General features: G+C 40.3%; 1 protein-coding gene across 3 annotated transcripts in view; it reads right to left on the bottom strand.

Annotated features, from left to right (window-relative positions):
* fbln2 (fibulin 2) overlaps window positions 1–22,076 on the bottom strand; it is a 187,020-nt gene that overhangs the window by 46,971 nt on the left and 117,973 nt on the right. For all 3 annotated transcript variants that reach the window (XM_059649858.1, XM_059649859.1, XM_059649857.1), the window contains one exon: window positions 10,093–10,299. In XM_059649858.1, coding sequence (XP_059505841.1) covers window positions 10,093–10,299 — 207 coding nt within the window. The remainder of the gene's footprint in view (window positions 1–10,092; window positions 10,300–22,076) is intronic.

Raw genomic sequence — 22,076 nt, 5'->3', positions numbered from 1 at the left:
GATTGACAAGTCGCCAGGCCCGGATCAGATTTGTCCTCGGCTGCTTTGGGAAGCGAGAAATGCAATTGCTTCGCCACTTGCGAAGATCTTTGCATCCTCGCTCTCCACTGGAGTCGTACCTGAGGACTGGAGAGAGGCAAATGTAATTCCTCTCTTCAAGAAAGGAAATAGGGAAATCCCCGGCAATTATAGACCGGTAAGTCTCACGTCTGTCGTCTGCAAGGTGTTAGAAAGGATTCTGAGGGATAAGATTTATGACCATCTGGAAGAGCATGGCTTGATCAAATACAGTCAACACGGCTTTGTGAGGGGTAGGTCATGCCTTACAAACCTTATCGAGTTTTTTGAGGATGTGACTAGTAAGGTTGATGAGGGTCAAGCTGTGGATGTGGTGTATATGGACTTCAGTAAGGCATTTGATAAGGTTCCCCATGGAAGGCTCATTCAGAAGGTCAGGAGGAATGGGATACAGGGGAACTTAGCTGCTTGGATACAGAATTGGCTGGCCAACAGAAGACAGCGAGTGGTAGTAGAAGGAAAATATTCTGCCTGGAAGTCAGTGGTGAGTGGGGTTCCACAGGGCTCTGTCCTTGGGCCTCTACTGTTTGTAATTTTTATTAATGACTTGGACGAGGGAATTGAAGGATGGGTCAGCAAGTTTGCAGACGACACAAAGGTCGGAGGTGTCGTTGACAGTGTAGAGGGCTGTTGTAGGCTGCAGCGGGACATTGACAGGATGCAGAGATGGGCTGAGAGGTGGCAGATGGAGTTCAACCTGGATAAATGCGAGGTGATGCATTTTGGAAGGTCGAATTTGAAAGCTGAGTACAGGATTAAGGATAGGATTCTTGGCAGTTTGGAGGAACAGAGGGATCTTGGTGTGCAGATACATAGATCCCTTAAAATGGCCACCCAAGTGGACAGGGTTGTTAAGAAAGCATATGGTGTTTTGGCTTTCATTAACAGGGGGATTGAGTTTAAGAGTCGTGAGATCTTGTTGCAGCTCTATAAAACTTTGGTTAGACCGCACTTGGAATACTGCGTCCAGTTCTGGGCGCCCTATTATAGGAAAGATGTGGATGCTTTGGAGAGGGTTCAGAGGAGGTTTACCAGGATGCTGCCTGGACTGGAGGGCTTATCTTATGAAGAGAGGTTGACTGAGCTCGGTCTCTTTTCATTGGAGAAAAGGAGGAGGAGAGGGGACCTAATTGAGGTATACAAGATAATGAGAGGCATAGATAGAGTCGATAGCCAGAGACTATTTCCCAGGGCAGAAATGGCTAGCACGAGGGGTCATAGTTTTAAGCTGGTTGGTGGAAAGTATAGAGGGGATGTCAGAGGCAGGTTCTTTACGCAGAGAGTTGTGAGAGCATGGAATGCGTTGCCAGCAGCAGTTGTGGAAGCAAGGTCATTGGGGTCATTTAAGAGACTGCTGGACATGCATATGGTCACAGAAATTTGAGGGTGCATCCATGAGGATCAATGGTCGGCACAACATTGTGGGCTGAAGGGCCTGTTCTGTGCTGTACTGTTCTATGTTCTATGTTCTATGATACAATGCATTGTAATGTTGTTGCCGTGCTACTTGTGAGCATGGACAGGAACCCATTTTATAGATTGCAGCAGGTTGCAACTCAGGGTTCTTAGCTGGCACTCTTAACTCTCATTCACTTTGCACCTACTTGGATATACACAGCATCTCTCCCTTGCTATGCCATATCTTTTTAAATCCTGCCACTTCATTCACGACCACAGGTTTACAGTGCTTCTGAATTGACTTGCCTTTCAGTACAGAAACTTGGCAGGTTGGTTTTCATTTTTGCCAATAAGATATGTCGAGAGAGTGGTCATGTTGCTGTACAGCACAATGTTATGTCCATGTCACACCTGCAGTTATGCATTTGGCAAACTCACAACATGTGCTTTAACCAAATGACCATGTCTCAAAAGTCTAAGTAGAGTAGTCTCCAGTGAAGTCATTGGGAATGGTTTTCACTCAGTGCGTACTGGTATAGACCAGTAAGGACATCATCCAATACCAATTCAGGGACTTGGTCTTTGGCCAGTCAGGAGTTTGGGCTGATGAGGGTCAGGGAATCAGTGTCACCACAGTCCAGGGAGTGGGCCACAGTCAATCCTGCATGTATAGTGCAACCAGTCCAGACAACAGTAGCGACACAGTCAGGAAGCTGAACAGAGATTACTCAGGGGTCTGGTCATTCATCAATTGGGAAAGTCTTTTCAAGTTGTTCAGTCGTTAGCAGTCCATTTCAGTCCAGGAAGTCAGTTCACTGAAATTTAAGGAGGTAGGGCATTATCAAAAGCCAATGTTGTGGCGAGGGTGCTGGGGAAGACAATTCTGGGAAATAGAGGTGGCATCCTGAGATGCAGTAAGGACAATTTCAGAGTGGGAAATGGTAGAACATTGGAGAGGAAAGGAGTATTTCAAGTGGGGTCATCAATGGTCATCGTTACTCTGGCTTCATTGGAGGATTATGGTGGAACTAAGCTGTATGGCTGGGTCTTCGGGTAAAGTGAGGAGATGAAGAGATAAATAAGAATTGAGTGGGAACATAAGGAAGATCAATGTCGAAGGAGCTGACAAGGAGGCTAAGGTGAAAAGGAATGTTTGAGGGGGAGGATCATCTACATTGCCAAGCTGAGTCTGTGATTCACTCCATGATGTGCTAACTGTACTGCCTTCCATCGTCATTCAAACTACAAATGTACAATCAAAATGAATACGGTTGCCATCACACCGAGAGTGGACAGAAGAAATGATTTTTTTCAGAAGGGGAAAGTGGGCTCTACTTTTGTGTGATTTTAGGACCTCGAACAGGCAACACCATGAAACAGATACTCACACAGTTCAGGATAAGCACTTCCTAAAATCCTGACTGCAAACAATTTTGACTATATCATTCAACATTGCAAATTAATCCTACCAATGGCTGTAAAACACAAATAGTATAAGGTGAGCTGTAAACATTCTTCATAGTTCTCAAAAGTAATTTCACCTTCCAATGGCCAAAGCATACACAAAATTGAGAAGCTGCTCGCTCCGCTCCTTGGACAATAAAATGTCCACACCATTAACCTACTTACACTGCTGCCTTTCCTGGCTAATGTTTGAGAAAGAGGCAGCAATTCTATACTCTAGAGACAGTTGTCAGAATGCCATGCCATAATGCCCAGCATATCTGCAATGCAACAACGTCTTCCACTGAGACCAATGGAGGCAGTAAGTTGACTCCTCCACATTAGGTTCTACATGTCTGGCGCTCATCGTAATGCAGTACTAACAGAAACATTGTTTAATCCTGAGATTCTTTGCACCAGATAATTGGAGGATACAATGAGGCTGTGCAATGAACCACGAGGATATATAACAGCTCAGCATTGTACTAAGAGGGTAGGGACGTTTTTCAGAAGGAACAGCAACTTCAGCATCTGACAGCACAGCAGCATTGGTTAAAGAAACCCAGGCTGGCCTTCTTTGTGAATTTCATTCAAAGGAACTGAGTTGCATGAAGTCATCTTCGACTGAACTTATTTTGATACTGCAGAGGCCAGCAGGCCTGTACAGTCTGAATTGTAAATACAGTTTACTGGTTTGATATTTTTATACTTTTCTTGTTGTCTTACAGAGGTTCAGGTTACAAACTGATAAAAGCCTCCACATCTGCTGACTCTTCTTCATTCCATCACATCAAAGTTTCAGACTAGTATGGGAACTGTGGAAAGGATAGCTGTCATTCAAACATCAAGTAGCATTAAGGATGGCTAGGCCCTCTACATTCAATTTTGTAGCAATCAAGTCATTCATTTGATTGTAACTGTCAAATCATTGGACAAGGATTTATGTAACTTAAACAGATTTTAAATTGGGCCTGCCAGTTAATAAGGACAACATTTCTCTCATTAATTCAGTTGGAAAAGTTGAAAATATATTGGGAATTTAAATATGTATAAAGTGGAGTTCATCCCACTCCTTCTTTGTACCCTGCACATTTTACATTCTTACCAGACAGTCATGGGCAATATGAACGTTAAATATTATCTGAACATTACAAGTAACTAGACCATGAGGAAACAAAGAATGCCAGGAATATTACATAAGGTTTTAAAACATGTATCACAATTGTATAGAAAACTTGATTCATTATTACAGATATGATTTCTTCCAGATAAGTAACGAGGAAAATTATAACAGAAATCAAGACAAAATTATGTGTGATAATGGGAACTGCAGATGCTGGAGAATCCAAGATAATGAAATGTGAGGGTGGATGAACACAGCAGGCCAAGCAGCATCTCAGGAGCACAAAAGCTGACGTTTCGGGCCTAGACCCTTCATCAGAGAGGGGGATGGGGTGAGGGAACTGGAATAAATAGGGAGAGAGGGAGAGGCGGACCGAAGATGGAGAGAAAAGAAGATGGGTGGAGAGGAGAGTATAGGTGGGGAGGTAGGGAGGGGATAGGTCAGTCCAGGGAAGACGGACAGGTCAAGAAGGTGGGATGAGGTTGGTAGGTAGGAGATGGAGGTGCGACTTGGGTTGGGATGAAGGGATGAGTGAGAGGAAGAACAGGTTAGGGAGGCAGAGACAGGTTGGAATGGTTATTGGATGCAGTGGGTGGAGGGGAAGAGCTGGGCTGGTTGTGTGGTGCAGTGCGGGGAGGGCACGAACTGGGTTGGTTTTGGGATGCGGTGGGGGAAGGGGAGATTTTGAAGCTGGTGAAGTCCACATTGGTACCATTGGGCTGCAGGGTTCCCAAGCGGAATCTGAGTTGCTGTTCCTGCAACCTTCGGGTGGCATCATTGTGGCACTGCAGGAGGCCCATGATGGACATGTCATCTAAAGAATGGGAGGGGGAGTGGAAATGGTTTGCGACTGGGAGGTGCAGTTGTTTATTGCGAACCGAGCGGAGGTGTTCTGCAAAGCGGTCCCCAAGCCTCCGCTTGGTTTCCCCAATGTAGAGGCAGCCACACCGGGTACAGTGGAAACCGAGCGGAGGCTCGGGGACCGCTTTGCAGAACACCTCCGCTCGGTTCGCAATAATCAACTGCACCTCCCAGTCGCAAACCATTTCCACTCCCCCTCCCATTCTTTAGATTACATGTCCATCATGGGCCTCCTGCAGTGCCACAATGATGCCACCCGAAGGTTGCAGGAACAGCATCTCATATTCCGCTTAGGAACCCTGCCGCCCAATGGTATCAAAGTGGACTTCACCAGTTTCAAAATCTCCCCTTCCCCCACCGCATCCCAAAACCAGCCCAGTTCGTCCCCTCCCCCCACTGCACCACACAACCAGCCCAGCTCTTCCCCTCCACCCACTGCATCCAATAACCAGTCCAACCTGTCTCTGCCTCCCTAACCTGTTCTTCCTCTCACCTATCCTGTCCTCCCACCCCAAGCCGCACCTCCATCTCCTACCTACCAACCTCATCCCACCTCCTTGACCTGTCCGTCTTCCCTGGACTGACCTATCCCCTCCCTACCTCCCCGCCTATACTCTCCTCTCCACCTATCTTCTTTTCTCTCCATCTTCGGTCCGCCTCCCCCACTCTCCCTATTTATTCCAGTTCCCTGTCCCCATCCCCCTCTCTGATGAAGGGTCTAGGCCCGAAACGTCAGCTTTTGTGCTCCTGAGATGCTGCTGGGCCTGCTGTGTCCATCCAGCCTTACATTTCATTATCAAGACAAAATTATGTTAGCTCATTTGAAAATTAACACACTAATTAATCCAAAAAGGGCTTTCTGTGCATAATTAGATTGCATTAAGATTTGTTGAACTGGCTCCACAGTTTTCTCACTATATTTGCCCAATAAATAATTACACTGGGTTCATAGGTTAATTAAAGATAAAGATATACAACACATGTGGAAAGAGACCCTTGCCATCCCACAACACAAAGTTCCAGCCAGAGACCTTTCAGTGGTTTTGTGGTTTTTATCTCTACTACTCTATTTGGAAATATTTTTCATAAACATAAAAAGTGTCATTTGTAAGAAGAATTTCCAGATATTGTTGTTAACTTTATCTTTTATTAGTTGAACTCTATCCATTAGTTTGCTTTATTTTTAGCTTAATTTTTCTGAACAACCCTAAAAATTTGTACACCTCGAAAAGAAACCCAAGCCAAGTGTCTCCCAAACAGAAAAATCCAAGTCAATTTATTCCTTCCTTTACGGCTCAAAACAAATGGAAAAGTGCTTTACGCGGCCAAATGGAACTGAAAAGTGCAACCAAGAAATTCAGTGATTTGGCTATTTGATCAGAGTTGAAAAGCTGTTGAGACATCTTCTAGAAGAAAAAGTGGAGGGCATCAGAAAGAAAGGCTGAGGGGTAACTGGATGATGGGTGTCATAGACTGGTTGCAGATGAGCTACTGTGCATATATGAAGTTGGTCAAGGCAGACAAGCATGACCTATCATTACCAGGCAGAAGTAGCTACAAGCCACAGCAGCAGTCAGCTCAGGCCCAAATACTGGATATCAGCTTCCTTTTCCATTTCTGCAATACCTCCAATATGCAAACAACTCTCATCTGCTGGCAAATAGAATTGGATAAAGTATTCAAGATGCAAACTTCACTGAATGTTGTACAGTTTAAACATTAACTCCTCTGTTTTATGTTCTATTTTATCTTTCTAGACCAAAATTGCATTGACTGTTCATTGGTATTCTGCATCTATTGGACATATGTAATGTTGATTAAATTGAAGCCTTCCAAGTCATTTTCTACTTTACGCTCAGCTATTTCATCTCACCTACTTTTCCTTCTTATGCATTGGTCCTTACAATTCTCTGCTTTTTTTCGGCTTTTAATTCTGTTTGCTAAAACTTTGTTTTATAATTTGCCTATAATTTAAACTCACCAGACAATTTCAAAGTTGTTTCTTCTCATTACACAGTTCTTTGGTATTACTTACAGTTGTTGGCAATTTGCACTGAGTTTATACATCTGGATCATCTATGTAAATTAGAAATACTTCTAGATCTGTAATGCAGCCACTAAACATGCACCTCCAACCTGAACTATTTAGTAAAATCATGCTGACAGTACTCAATCGAGTGAGATTTCAGGCTTCCTGTCTGGTGGAAATGAGACAATACTACTTTAAAGGTAGCCACCTAAATTAAGATTGAGGATATTGCAGCCCTTACAACATGCATTAAGTAGCCCTCAAGAAGAATTTGGCTTTCAAATGATTTAAGCATTTTGCCAAGGAACCTCCAGTTAATTCTCCTATCGCAGATGACATTTTCAGGTGTTGGCACAGGGGTTCTTGTAAAGAATAATAGATTGCAGGTCTACTTTAAATGCCTGGCACAAATGAAACCTTGATTTACCCTCTCTGAAGTAAGGCTTTGTGTGCAAATGGACCATAATTTGCTGTGGCAGGGAATCCAGCAGTATTTGCCAATTGTCAGACTTGCCCCTGCACATGTAGATATTAACATTTTTTTAACATCAAAAGTTGCTGGAATTGGCGGTTGATAATATCTCAGTGAGGGATACCAAGCATTCAGAAACTTAAATCCAGAGGAAGAGGAACTATATTCTTAAATAAATCGTGCATAAATCAAAAAGGAAAAGTGAATTAGAGTAGATTAATTCAATGCAAACCCAAAACAGCAAGAGAAATATACAGGCAGAAGATGAGCTAAAGAGAGAGAGAGAGAGAGAGAGAGAAAGAAAGTAAAAAAGTTAAAAACATTGAAGAATTTATGAATTATAGATTTTTGAAATAAACAATAATTAAATGCTGAAGGCAAGAGACTCAATTGTAATAGTTAATTTTCAATGCAAAATGTAATTTAGCAGTAATTATTATTGATCGCACTGTTCAAAGCAGGAAAGGAGTGAGGTTAAAAGATTTGTGACGAACTAAGTTTATTTCCACCTTGCAAATGCAGCACCTTCACACTACTCAATGCATCTAATCATGAGTCAGACAGCAAAGTAAGATTTTCAGCAGAGCTGCATAACCCAGCTTGGAGTCTTTGAGTATTATGTTTAACCACACACCTGACCCTCACCCGCAGGTGCTGTGCAATTTAAACAGAAATAACAGTAAATGCCTCTAGACTCATTGTAAATTTGATCGCAAAATCAAGACCATTGTCACAGCACTGAACACACTTAGCATGCAGGCTCGCAATACTTTCAAGCTTTACAGTTGATCTTTTTGATACATATAATCTTTTTTATAAGTTATTAAGAGACAAGTATTATGCCACTGGTACCCTAGTTAAAATATTTTATAGACAAATAATTATGTGTTATGTACTGCACTTATGCACTATGCCAAGCAATGAGAAGTTGCATATTTGTGCAAACACAATGAATGCAGTAAAGCTTCTGAGGTAAGTACTTCTCCCATTTTTACTTAATGCGTTAAGAAATAATAAAGGATAAGATAAAACAAAACTCCATAGTCTCCTAACATGGTGAAGTTGCATCAGTGTTTCTGAATAACATTCAACATTATTTATTCTTGCAACATTTTTGGAAAGGTTTGTTACAAAATCATAGAGACTTTCAGCACAGAAAGAGATCATTTTGCCAATTATGAATGTGCCAACTCTGAGCATTCAAAATAAGCATCTTTGCTTTGGAAGCATAAAAATTAGCAACAAGTTCATAGCATTGTACACTAGTCTGAAGCCAGTGAGAAAACTGCCTCAAAATATTTAAGTGACAGTCAAAGCCTTTTGAATAAGTAAGTTTTCTTCTCCAGTTCCTCTTTCTGGGTTGGATATAAACCCATGACACCCGGGAGCTGAATGATATGACATTTTGTGGATGCATTAGGGTTCTTAAATGTGTGTGGGCAGCCTCAAGCTGTTTCCCACTACTCATGCATTTAGAACAAAAACCTGCCTTTACAACTAAGAATTGGCAATCTTGCCACTAACAAAAAAAAATGTTCAAGATAACACAGCATTCTCTTGGCGAAATGACCTATTTGCTTTTATGTAGATTTCGAAGGAAAATACAATTACTTAGGGCAAAATAAAAGTCTCCAATTGTTACCAGCTGTCTGGCCATAATACAATCTTAATTCTCATCAACATACATCTTTGCACATTCTAAATCTTGGAGAGGAAAACGAGTACAATTGCTTTAACTTCTGGTAAAAAAAAGAAGTGAAGACTACATTTTCCGAGTTCCTCCTCACAGATTTTGAGTGAGCAGGGAACTGGTAAGATTTGTTGGATCTTTACCCTCTTCCATAGGCCCAATTTTGTTTGCTCTTTAATGGCATATTGGCATCACTGTAAGGGCACGATTTGTTGCCCATCCCTAACTGCCCTTGAGCTGAGTAGCTCTTTATGCCATTTCACTGGGCAGTTAAGAGCCAACTATATTGCTGCGCATCTGGAGTCACATTTACAGCCTCCAAACAGTTCTGAGGAAGAGCCACCGAACCTGAAACATTAATTCTGATTTTTTTTCCACAGATTCTGTTAGACCTGCTTAGCTTTTCCATAAGGTTATGTTCTTGATCTAAATAGGCACTGCAGATTTCCTTATGATCCCAGCAAACATTAATACTGGGCAAGGCAGATTCCAAAAGAAACCTGGCTTGATAGATCATTAGTTTAATTCTTGCAGTTTGTTACTATGGTGGTTATTCACTAAATATATTCGCACGAGGCTGCAAATATTCTTTAAGAATACGAATTTATTACACAGAGGAAAAAAAATCAACACTAAAGGTAGTTTCAAAAGGTCTTAAACAGAAAAACAAAGTATCAAGCTACATCTAGCAGTATAATTTTCAGAAGGATCCTGGAAATAAGGATCTTGGGGACAGAGAGGCCAACTTCTCTCCCATGAGCTGGCAGCTAATCAGAGGTAGACATTCATGCCACCAGGAAAGGGCTTGCAGCTGTCAGTAATGCATCCTATCAACACCCAGGATTGTCAAGGTCCCAAGCTCCAGGTAAGTAAGTAATGGTGAGAACAGGGTACACAGAATGTGTGGGAGGAGGCCAGAGTCAAAGGGTGAGGATAGCTCTATTCAGGCAATACTTCTAACGGCTCTTATGATAACTGTAACTATAAATTTCTCTCACCTGACTTGCAGGAATGTCCATCCTCTTGCAGAATATATCCTGGGAAACAAGTGCACTCGTATGATTCTGCTGTTTTCATACAGAAATGTTGGCACAATTGTCCAGGATACAGCGAACATTCATTTAATTCATCATCAGTTATAAAGTTGAACGTAGCCTCGTCTTCACTCACAGAATGAGCTTCTTTAAGACTTTCAGTTTCTAAAACTAAGGGAAAAAATAATATTATTTAGTTCAATAGCTCCAACTAGAAAGTGCCTTCAAATTGGAGTAAACAAATATTATTTCCAAGCTTGCTCAAGACACCCTGAGAAATTCAGAAATGTTTCCTGGATCACTGTTGCGTAAGGTAATGGTTCTAAAAGAGTTAATATTTCAGCTCTGAGTCTGATGTTGTAACACAGTACTTGACTGGAGAATCAGCTGAACTCTGGCACAGCCTATCAATGAAGGCATGTGATTTCTCAACCTCTTGTTAGTAATAGTTGAAATTTCTAAGAGTAAATGAAACTTGTATTTAGTTACTGAATAGCCGTAAACTATGTTTGCCCTTTGACTAACACAGCTAGAAGATTGCTGGCAGTACTTTACCCGCAACTACAAGTGGCTAGTACCAAGTCATCACATCTTATTGTGACAGTCATTGAACAACATGAACCTGCATTTTGTCAGGCAACAGTTGACATAGGAAAACAGATGCAGGGAGCCCCTGCTTTATAAACATCTGACTAATGAACATGATCTCAATCTTGATTAGCCAAAGGGCTTTTCTGCGCTCTTACTCTGAAACCATGACTATGGGTGTAATTTTAAAGATCCCATTTATGACCATTTCCTGTTGTCCTGCATTGCATTCCACCTTGTGTGTAAATGGACTTGCAAACAAAGTCCAGAAAAGAACCCGCTTGTAACCTGCCTGTAGAGTTTCACCCAAAAGCCATCAAGTGCGATAAAATTAATAATGTTTTCTGTTTGAAATTTTCAGTGTTAGGATAAGCACTTTCATAGAATACCTACAATGTGAAACAGGCTGGTCAGCCCATGAGTATTCACTGATTCCATCCAGACTCAACCCTCTACTGTATCCCTGCAATTCCTATAGTTAACCCACCTGGGCTACATATCTCTGGACGATTTAGTGTGGTCAATCCACCTGCTTTAGACTGTGGAAGGAAACTTGAACACACAGAGGAAACCCATGCAGACACAGGGAAAGTGTGCAAACCCCAAACAATCAGTCATCTGAGGGTGGAATCGAACCCAGGGCCCTAGATCTGTGAGGCAGCAGTGCTAACCACTGAGCCACCATGCTGCCTCCAGAGCACACCGTCTCAGGATTCAAACCTATGCAGAGAAACCCAAATGGATTGCTAATCCATCGCCTTAACCACTTGGGCACAAATAAAGAGCTGATTTCCTGATCATTTTTAAAGTATGTTGCTGCGGACTAAAGTGGCATAGTATGGTTTTATGACGCACCATAGATGTCTTCTTCACTTATTGCAAATCTGAGAAAAATGCAAAGAATGGCATCAACTGCTTGATATGAACTTTTTGGCTTCATGAAGTCTTTGACTCTGTGAACAATGAAAGAAACTCAAAATTGCCTGCCCTCAAAATTTTTCACCATCCTCTGCCTGCTCCACAATGACATGCGTCACGTGATCCAGAGCCTCAACAGACATATCTCAGTGAAATAATTGGGTTAAACAATGTCTATGTGATCACACCAACCTTCTTCTCCATCTTACTCAGTGTGACACCGCGCCTCATCTTCAAAACATTACACAAGGTATGGGGTTAATATACAAAACAGTCAGGCAACTATTCAACCTAAGCTACCTTCAATTTGAAACTAAAATTAGCCCATCTTTAGTCATTGAGTTCCAGGGTGCACCAAAATTGAGCTCCAGGTCATTATTGTTTTTTATACAGAAGATAATGCACTATTCATTAAATACCTAGAAAACCTGGCACACAAACCCTCTTCATATCAATTGAGATCAATGGCAAGATCCTGTATTTTTCACAACTTGGGAGCCTAGAAGAGGCAGACTTAGGTGACAAATCCAACTCCAATGTGCCACCTCAGCCTTTAGCTGAATGAGGAAAAGAGGAGTTGTGAAACAGGGTCTCAAACCCAAGACTGAGTTTATGGTTTACCAGGTAGCAATGACCTCCACATTCCTAATCTGTATCAGAGATGTGAACAACCAATAATAGACACTTCAAAGCACTAGTGAAGTGCCATCAGCAGTGTCTTCACAACATCTTCCAAATCTGGTACAAACAATAAATGTTCAATGGCAGATTTCTCTCCTAAACTAATGTGCCCTGTATCAAGATGTTAATTTCCCAACTGGTTCCACTGTGGAGTACACCCTGTTGACATGACTGACTCCAGACTCATGACCACTGTACTCAGGAATCAGCTGCAGTAGGACACTCCCAAATAAAAAAAACAACCGAAACAGTTTGGAGACGCTGTCAGAGCATTCACAAAGCAGCCAGATAGCACCACTGACTCATGAAAGATACTGGCCTGCAATCAACCAAATGGAGAAGGTTTGTTTGGGAAGGCACCAAACACATTGGGAAACATCCTCAGGAACAAACAGTGGTGAAGCTGAGGCATTAAACAGTGAGCATAAGCCTCCCAACAACATATCTACCTGACCCTTCCAACAGCTCTGCATGTGGCAAGGTCTGTCAATTGCAGTTGGGACTACTCAGTCATTTTAGAATTGATCAAATGAGAGTGGGAACAACTTATCCACCATGCAGAAGGATTACCCAAGAGGGAGAAGAACAATCTTTCTCGTATTCCACTAGAATGAGCCTAGATTTAATCCTCAGAAGAACAATGGTCTCACATCTTCTACTACCTCTACCACTTATCCTTCATTTTCTACTAGGTTAATTCTTACATTCCCAATTCTCATCAAATCAGCTCATATTCATGCTGTGGATAAGCAGGAACTGGGGACAATGTGTGCCCTTTGATTTTAGCACCTTTGGTTTAGATTCTGGCCGAGACACTTGCAGATACATGTAAAAGCTAACTGAGGTCCTAGGATGTCGATAGGGTAACAATTGCGTTTTGATTGGGAACTGAGACCCTGTTAGGCTGAAGAAAGTTCATCTTAAAGATGAAGCGACTGTCCAGTTAAGTAAAAGTCTTTTCTTTGTGGGTCGGATTGCTCCGCTGAACCAATGAGTAAATTACACATGTGCCCTGGCTTTCCAAATCAGACATCCCAAAATGCAGACAATCAATATCTGGGTTAGAGCTACTCAAATTGACTTCATGTGGCAACCTTACACCTTTATTCCGTTAGCTTATCGTGTAACAAATTCCCAACTGAAAAGGAAGTGTCTATATTGTGCCACTGTATTTTCTTGGTCCGTTCCCCATCCCCAATAGTATTTACTCAGACTAGGCAAGTCATACACCCACATTCACATCATTAGATTTTGCAGGAGTTTGGGACTTTTACTCTAACGATACAAATTTATGTTCAATCTTTTCCTTTCAAGTTACATGTCGTGATTGTCCATCTGACTTTCATGCTTTATAACACAAAAGGGCGTAACATATTCCAGCTTAGAAATAATGTGGAACATTGGAATCACACAGATGCTTTGTTACAGCTAAACTAGGAATATATGACTAATAGTTTTAAATATAATTTGATTCTTCAGAATTCAAAAATAATTCCACATGTAACTCATTGATTGAAATGTATCCATTTGTTTCTTGTCTTTTATAAGCAATGACTTTGCAGGAAAATAGTTACCAGATACAGCTATCTTCCAATGCTGGCACTAAATACACTTACTGGAATGTATGAACTTCATGATGTGGCAAATACAGGGAAATGTGGTTTCCTTAAAGAAGGAAGTTTTATATGGGGAGAGATGAACTGCTGAGGACACGCTACAGCCATCCAAAAATTAATGAATGGCATTCTCCTTCTGTTATTTCCACATAAAGGCAAAACTTCCTTCCATCTGTCTTCATCACCGCACATACAAAAACAATGGAAAATCTGAAAGAAGCCTTTATTATGGAAGCTAGCTTCCACTCCTCTATTCTATTTTTAATGACCTCACTAATTCATTACTTTTAGCATAGAAATCACTGAGAAAATAGCTCGATACTGAAAATAAGTATTTTACTTAATTTTGTAGTAATTTATAATTAAATGCAAGATCAACTTTTGTGAAATAGCCAAAATAAATTTTGCCTTTCCCTCATATTTTCTTCCTTTGAATTGAAAATCGTCATTAATGAAAATTAAAAGACACTGTAAAAAAAAATTGTGTGGTGCCGACTTCAATATAAATCAGCTAGGTTTTAAAAAGATTAATTTTAATTGCCAAGCATTTGCTCATCCAGTGTCAACAAGAAAAAACTTTCATATGTCTAAGACTGTTCACATCCTTAGGATATCTTAAAACACTCTTTGGTCAATGAACTATCTCTGAATAAAGGTAAAATACTGCAGATGTTGGAAATCTAAAACAAATACAGTGAATGCTGGAGAAACTCAACATCTCTGGAGAGAAACAGAGTTCTGTTTCAAGTCCAACAGGATTCTTCTTCAGAAGCCACCTATCAGAGCTCAATTATTTTTGGTTGAGTCTGGTGTTGTCTTGTGGGTAATAGTTGCAGTTGCTGCATTTTCACACAATTACACTCAGACTTTCCTTATTTCAGATGTTCCAATATGAGAATGGATTTTATGAGGGGCAGGTACTTTCGTTTGATGTGTGTTATTTAGTGTTACATTTTAAATACAATACAGACTTAGTTCAAATTTAACTTAACTTTTTATCTAAGGAAATTTTCTCAACTAATAGGTCTGAAAAGCTTTATCTTTTTAAGCCTTGTTCCAGTCAACATAACAGAAATAATACAATTCCATAATAAATGGTACTTTATGATTTCTTTTGCTTTGTCTTCTTTAAATTTGCATGTTTAATAGATACTTCTTCAATTTTTTAATTACTTTATTTATCATCCTTAAAGTTTGCAGTCAATCTAATTTTTGGATTTGACATTCCAAACTAAGAAAACCAAGATAGCCTATACTTTTGCTCTTCTGCTACATTGACAGAGGTACAATTAAAATCATACTAATAACCTAGATTGTTATACTGTAATGTACATCAAAGAGAACTTTCCACCGGTCTTTGGAATTTGTTAGAATCCCCTGCCAAGAAGGATACATTTTAAACTTGCTTTCATTAGGCTCCACCTGAAGATAGCCTCAGAGCCAAGGCATTGTTTCCAATGCAGATTTCTTTTCTAGCCTGCCAACCAGGACCATCTGTGTTATTACTTAGACCATCAGTTTGATGCAACAGCATATTCCTACATGTAATTACATCCATCTTTTCCCTTCAAAGAAAGGCTAGTAATTTCTATTTTGAATCTTTATACGATTTCTTCGGGGAATTTTTATTTTTATACACTCTCTTCACAATGTGTTTTCAAAGCCACAGAGTAGGTGAAGTTCTAGCTCTAGCATTGCCTACACCATATAACATTAATTCACAGAAAACTATGTGAATAGACTTAGGGTGGGGCTTTTCACTGAACTTTCCAGTCCTTTGCAAATGGCAGGCAGGATCAAAATGTAGTAGTCGTCATCCCTCCTCCCCCTTTGAAATAGATTCTATGCTTGCTGGCTCGATAAAACGGCCTGTCAGATTTGCACAGAAGGGTAACTGGAACTCAGAGGTCCACTAAAATAGTCCTCATTCAGTTATTGCAAGGACCTTAATTGGCATTATTGGAGTCATGAATTTATAATGTGGATGTAAACATGTTTTAATGGTGCAGCAGGCTTATTGACTTCCCATAATGTCAAATTTTCTGAATCTTTCACTCTTTGAATTGAAAACTGGCTGCTACTGCTGCTGACTGTTAAAAGGACCCCTCTGCTATCTGCTTTGATTAACAAACCAGTTCTACCTGCATCACAAGGTTCCAGAGATGAGAAATTCCAGTTATGTGGATATATTGGAAAAGTTGGGACTGGTCTTTTTGGAGACATGGTAAGGCTGAGGGGAGATCTGAAAGACATTTTCAAAGTCATAAGGGGTCTGGATGGAGTAGATAGGGAGAAATTACTCTGTTCATCACAGGATTACAAATGAGAGGACCCAGTTTTAAAGTGTTTTGCAAAAGAAGCAAATGTGAGATCATAGAGCCATAGAGTTGTACAGCCTGGAAATAGAAATTTTGGTCCAAATCATCCAAGCTGACCAGATATACTAAATTAATCTAGTCCCATTTGCCAGTATTTGGCCCATATCCCCCTAAACCCTTCATTTTCATATACCCATCCAGATGCCTTTTTGTACCAGCCTTCTCAAATTCCTCTGGCAGCTCATTCCATACACACACCACCCTCTGCCCTTTAAGTTCCACTTATATCTTTCCCTTCCCACCTTAAATCTATGTCCTCTAGTTTTGTATTCTCCTACCCTGGGAAAAAAGACCTTGGCTATTCACCCTGTCCATGCCCATCATGATTTTATAAACCATTATAAAGGTACCCCTCAACCTCCAAAACTCCAGCCTATTCGTCCTCTGCCTATAGCTCAAACCCTCCAACGCTAGCAACATGCTTGCAGATCTTTTCTGCAAGCCTTTCAAGTTTAACAACATGTTTCCTACAGTAGGGAGACCAGAACTGAACGCAGAATGTCAAAGTGGCCGAACCAATGTTCTGTATAGCCATAACAGAACCTCCCGATTCCTATATTTAATAGACCAATAAAGGTAACCGTACCAAATGCTTTCTTCACTACCCTGTCTACTTGTGAGTCCACCTCCAAGGAATCTTGAACCTGCTTCCCAAGGTCTCTTTGCTCGGCAACTCTCCCCAGGACCTTACCACTAAGTGTAAGTCCTGCCCTGGTTTGCCTTTCCAAAATGCAGCACCTCACATTTATCTAAAATTAAACTTCATCTGCCACTCTTTGGCCCATCTGATCAAGGTCTTGTCATACTCTGAGGTAACCTACTTCACTTTCTACTACACCTCCAATTTTGGTGTGGTCTACAAACTTACTAACCGTTCCCCCAATATTTACACCCAAATCATTTATATAAATGACAAAAAACAGTGGACCCAACACCAATCCTTGTAGCATACCACTGGTCACAGGCCTCCAATCCAAAAAATACTCCAACATCATCCTCTGTCTCCTACCTTCAAACCAAATTTGTATCCAAATGGTTAGCTCTCCCTGGATTCCATGTGATCTAACATTGTTAACCAACCAGTTATGAACCTTGTTGAGCTCCTTGCTGAAGTCCATATAGACAACATCCACCACTCTGCCTTCATCAATCTTCTTTGTCACTTCTTCAAAAAACTCAATCAAGTTAATGAGACATGATTTTCCATGCACAAAACCATGTTGACTATCCCTCATCAGTCCTTACCTTTCCAAATACATGTACACATGTAGATCCTGTCCTTCAGGATTCCCTCCAACAACTTCCCCACTATTAACATCAGGCTCACAGGTCTGGGAAAAATATTTTTACAAATTTAGTACTGTAGTCATGTTTGGAATGCATTGACTGGATAGAAGTGTGGTGGAGACAGGTTTAGTTGAGACCTTCAAGAGGGCATTGGATGTTTATTAAATAGAGACAATGTGGTGATTATGTGAAAAGAACAGGAATTTTGCACTGTGAAAATGCTCAGCGGGCTGGCAGTGACATGGTGAGCCAAATGTCCTCCTTCTGCTCCATAACAAAATTTTGTGATTCCGGTTCAAGTCTGAAACTGGGATTTGAGCACAAAATTTAGACGGATACTTCAGTGCCAATCTGAGGGTCTACCAGCCTATTGAAGGTGCAATGTTTTGGATATGACATTAAATCAAGGCCTCATTTGTCTGTTTAGGTGACTGTAAATGATCCCACCACACTACTTTGAAGAAAAATAATGGTGAGTACTTCATGTTATCTTTACCATTACTTACTCCTCAATGAATCTCACAGGAGAACATTATCACATTTCTGTGGTAGGAACCTACAGTGCTGCTATGTTTCCTATGCTACAACAGTGACCCAACTTCAAAAGTACTTCAGTGGCTGTAAAGCATTTTCAGGACACAGTGATCATGAAAAGTGCTAGATAAGTGTGAATTTTTCTTTCTTTTCTTCTTTTCTAACCTGCCCTCTGATGGGAATGATTCAGTTGCTCTCTGTTGTCGATCCTCTGCTAGGCCTGGAATTGAGCTGAATGTTGGTTGGGGCCAGATTTGAGGTTTTAAAATGTTAGCAGCTCACAATGTTTGAAGTTAAAATCCAATCCTTTGTCTTTTCTAATTTCCTTTCCAATATTTCTATTTTTCCAAGTGTTTCAATCATAACTTGCTGTTTCTTTTTAGAACAGCATTTTTTTTAAAAAAATAACATTGATACAGTGGGTTTTTTTTATAGAATGTTGCTCTGAAATCTCCTGAATCCTTTTAGCACAACATGAGTAGCACTTGTACTTTTAATGACAGCTTACAAAAGTGTAACATTAGGAACAGGAGTGGACCATTCAGACCCTCGAGCTTGCTTCACCATTCAGTAAAATCATGACTGATCTGATTGTAACTTCAAATCCACATGGTCACCAAACCTGGTGACTTTTCACCCCCTTGCTTATCAAGAATCTATTTTCCACTGCCGTAAAAATATTCAAGGGTTTTGCTTCCAAAACCTTTTCAGAAAAGAGCTCCAAAGTCTTACAACCCCCTCAGAGACAAAAACAACTCGCCTCATGTGTTTTATGAGCAAACTCTGATTGTTATGACAGTGACTACTTAGACATACATTTTTCCATAAGGAACATCCTCTTCACATCCATTTGCATGTAACTAACATACATCAGTTTTATGTTGAAACAGGGGTACACCTGAATTTTTCCAATCACTTGACTTGTTTGTGGTACATCTCCTGAAATCCTTTTTGTTTATTTTTCATATCTGCTTTCCATCTACAGAAAGCAAGCTTCGTGAATTGGTGCATTAGAAATGGGCTAGTATGGATTTTCAAGAAATATAATGTAGCATATCTGAGATTTACCTCAACTCAGTACAACATCTAGAGTCTGACAGTTTTTAAAATAATAATTCTTACTGAATCCTGGGCCATACATAACCCATCTGCTATCATCTTCAGTGAATTTGGTACTTCTCAGACGTTGAGCCGTAGGTATTTAAAAGAACTAAAGTTGACATGATCTTTATCTTGGACATACCCTTAGAATACCTACAATGTGTAAACAGGCCATTCAGCCCAACAGGTCCATACCAACCCTCCAAATAGCACCCCACCTAGACCTATCCCTTTACCCTCTCCCTATAACCCCACATTTCCAGTGGCTAATTCACCTAACCTACATATCCCTGAAAAATATGGGAATTTTAGCACGGCCAAACCACCTAAACTGCACATCTTTGGGCGTTGGGAGGAAACCAGAGCACCCTGATGAAAACCAAGCAGACTCAGGAAGAATGAGCAAACTCCACACAGAGAGATATCTGGTGCTGTGAGGCAGCAGTGTTAACCACTGAACTATATGCCACCTAAATGTCTCTTCTGTATAACCTTTGATGCAGTAGAGGTAGAGTTTCTAACTGTGAGGTATCATGATAGAAGACCCTATTGGTATTTGATATTCATGTTTTTTATTGTTTCTGTGCCCCAATGCAGACAAATGAGCTCCATGGGAAATTTGGTCACAAATTCCTTTCAGCAAAATTAACTGTTAAAACCAGGAGAAAATATAAGCCTAGTTTTGGTGAAAAGAGGATTAAGAAGTTCTGGCCATTTCTTTTCCAATTTAAAGATGTGCTCCTTTCACTGGAAGTTTCCCAGCCTCTGAATGATATGCATAATAACGAACCATTTGGCAAAATGTGGTGAGAATGGAAAAATGAGATTCTGAAAGTTGAGAAAACTAATGTTTAATTTTGCAACTAAACTTTGAAGAGGGAGATGAGAATCTCACCAGTGAGTGGTGAGGGGTCAATTTGCAATCATTAGCATACATTAATAACTAATCGCACTTCATTGACATGCATTTTCCTATTCTCTCACACATTGCAGAAAAACAAGACAGAAACAATTCCTGACATGAAAGTCACATTGGGTATTTGGAACTCCAGATTGTTGCTTGCCTTTATTGGCACTATGTCCACAAGTATCCATCCCTCTGCACTAAAATTCAGGAGTAGAAGTATGTACAGTCTACAGAAATTTACCAAAGCTCCTCACACAGCACCTTCCAAAACTTCCATCTCAAAAGACAAGGACAGCAGATATTTGGAAACATTCCCTCAGGCAAGTTTCCCTCTGATCATCCTGACTCGGAAATATATTACCATTCCTTTGCTGTTACTCAGTCAAAATCCTGGAACTCTCTCCCAATCTGCATTTTGAGTCTACCAACACCAAATGGGCTACAGAAGGGCACCATCATATTCTCAAGGGCAACTAAGGACAGGCAATAAATGCAGTTACGGGCAATGATGTCTACATTCCATGAATGGGTATTCAAAAAATCCTGTCGATCCATATAATTCTTTTAATAACACTTCCATCCACTCCACTTGTTGTTGAGACTTTTAATTAAGCCTTCTATTTATATGATCAGATCTTCCTTTGTGTTATGGTATGCATCAAGTGCATTGATTAACAGCTTTTAGTTAGTATTATGTTGCTCCACACCCTACCTCATGACAACATTGTCTGCAAATGGTGTATGAAAATGTACTGACCGTATATTTCTATTGCTTTGCTTGCAACCTTGATATAGTTCTGCTCCTATAGTACTATATCACTTCTTTTAATTGGTCTCTGGTATCTTATCCTTATCCCAAGGTAAAGGTCTCTCCTTTTCTTCAGAAGAATAACACTCTGAATTCACATTGATATATTTACATGTTATGTCGTACAGGTCTCTGATGCCGTACGTAAGTCTTTCTCTTTTACATCCTCTCATATTTTCTCATCAGCTTTGCTGATGTAAATAACATAACCAGTTACACTATCATCATTTGCTTATCCCATTCCACTACACAGCCTGATTTAGGATTTTTGTGGCGCAGTGAATGTAAATTATTCCCACAACTATCTGCACTGAACAGCTCTCACTGCTGTACGTCACTGCAGTTAACACCAGGAGCAAATTTTCTATTGAATTAGCCAAAATCCTCGCTGAGGAGAGGTTGTGACGTTAGGGTTAGGGAGGTTCCTGCGCAGTTTTGTTCAATGTCAGCAATGTGTATCCCTGACAATGAGATCCACTCAAATGTCTTTTGTGTAGAAAAGCCTGCAATATGAACAAGCAGCTCTGCTGAATGGCGGAATTTACATTATTGCAGCAATGTACAGAGGATCTGCAAAATAATGCACTGAATGATGTGCGAATGGTAACTGCAGGAATTTTCAGCAGAGCCCAAGAGGCTAGGTCAAATTGCAGTATTGATTCTCTCAAATCATCCATTGCCTTTGGTTATTGATTCCTGTCACTCAGATTTTTGATGCATTTAACTTTGGTTTGGACTGGCAATACAATGCAGAGTTTATGCTACCTCACAAAGCAAAATCGAGGATCTTGCATCACACATTTTATAAATAGAGAAAAGCAGTTTGTAAACAATTCACTTTCTAAAAAAGACTCAATATGCAAAGGCAGACATGCAACTATTTAGAATTTGATAGCTTAATCCTTATTAAAATAGAAATATCCAGCTACTTTTAAATTTGCAAGACAATCATTCATTTAATTGTAACACCATTTGTTAACTCATTTTAAAACTTTTTTAGTAAGCAATTTCTGAAATGCATCCATTTCTCACCATTGCTTTCATACAGTGCATTATAGAAGTACAAATCTATGCACATTGAAACATGACAGTTAAACTGTGCTACACTGTGCCAACTACAACAAATGAAC

Source organism: Stegostoma tigrinum, chromosome 11, assembly GCF_030684315.1.
Source record: "Stegostoma tigrinum isolate sSteTig4 chromosome 11, sSteTig4.hap1, whole genome shotgun sequence".
NCBI lineage: Eukaryota > Metazoa > Chordata > Chondrichthyes > Orectolobiformes > Stegostomatidae > Stegostoma > Stegostoma tigrinum.
This window is presented reverse-complemented; position numbering and strand designations above follow the sequence as displayed.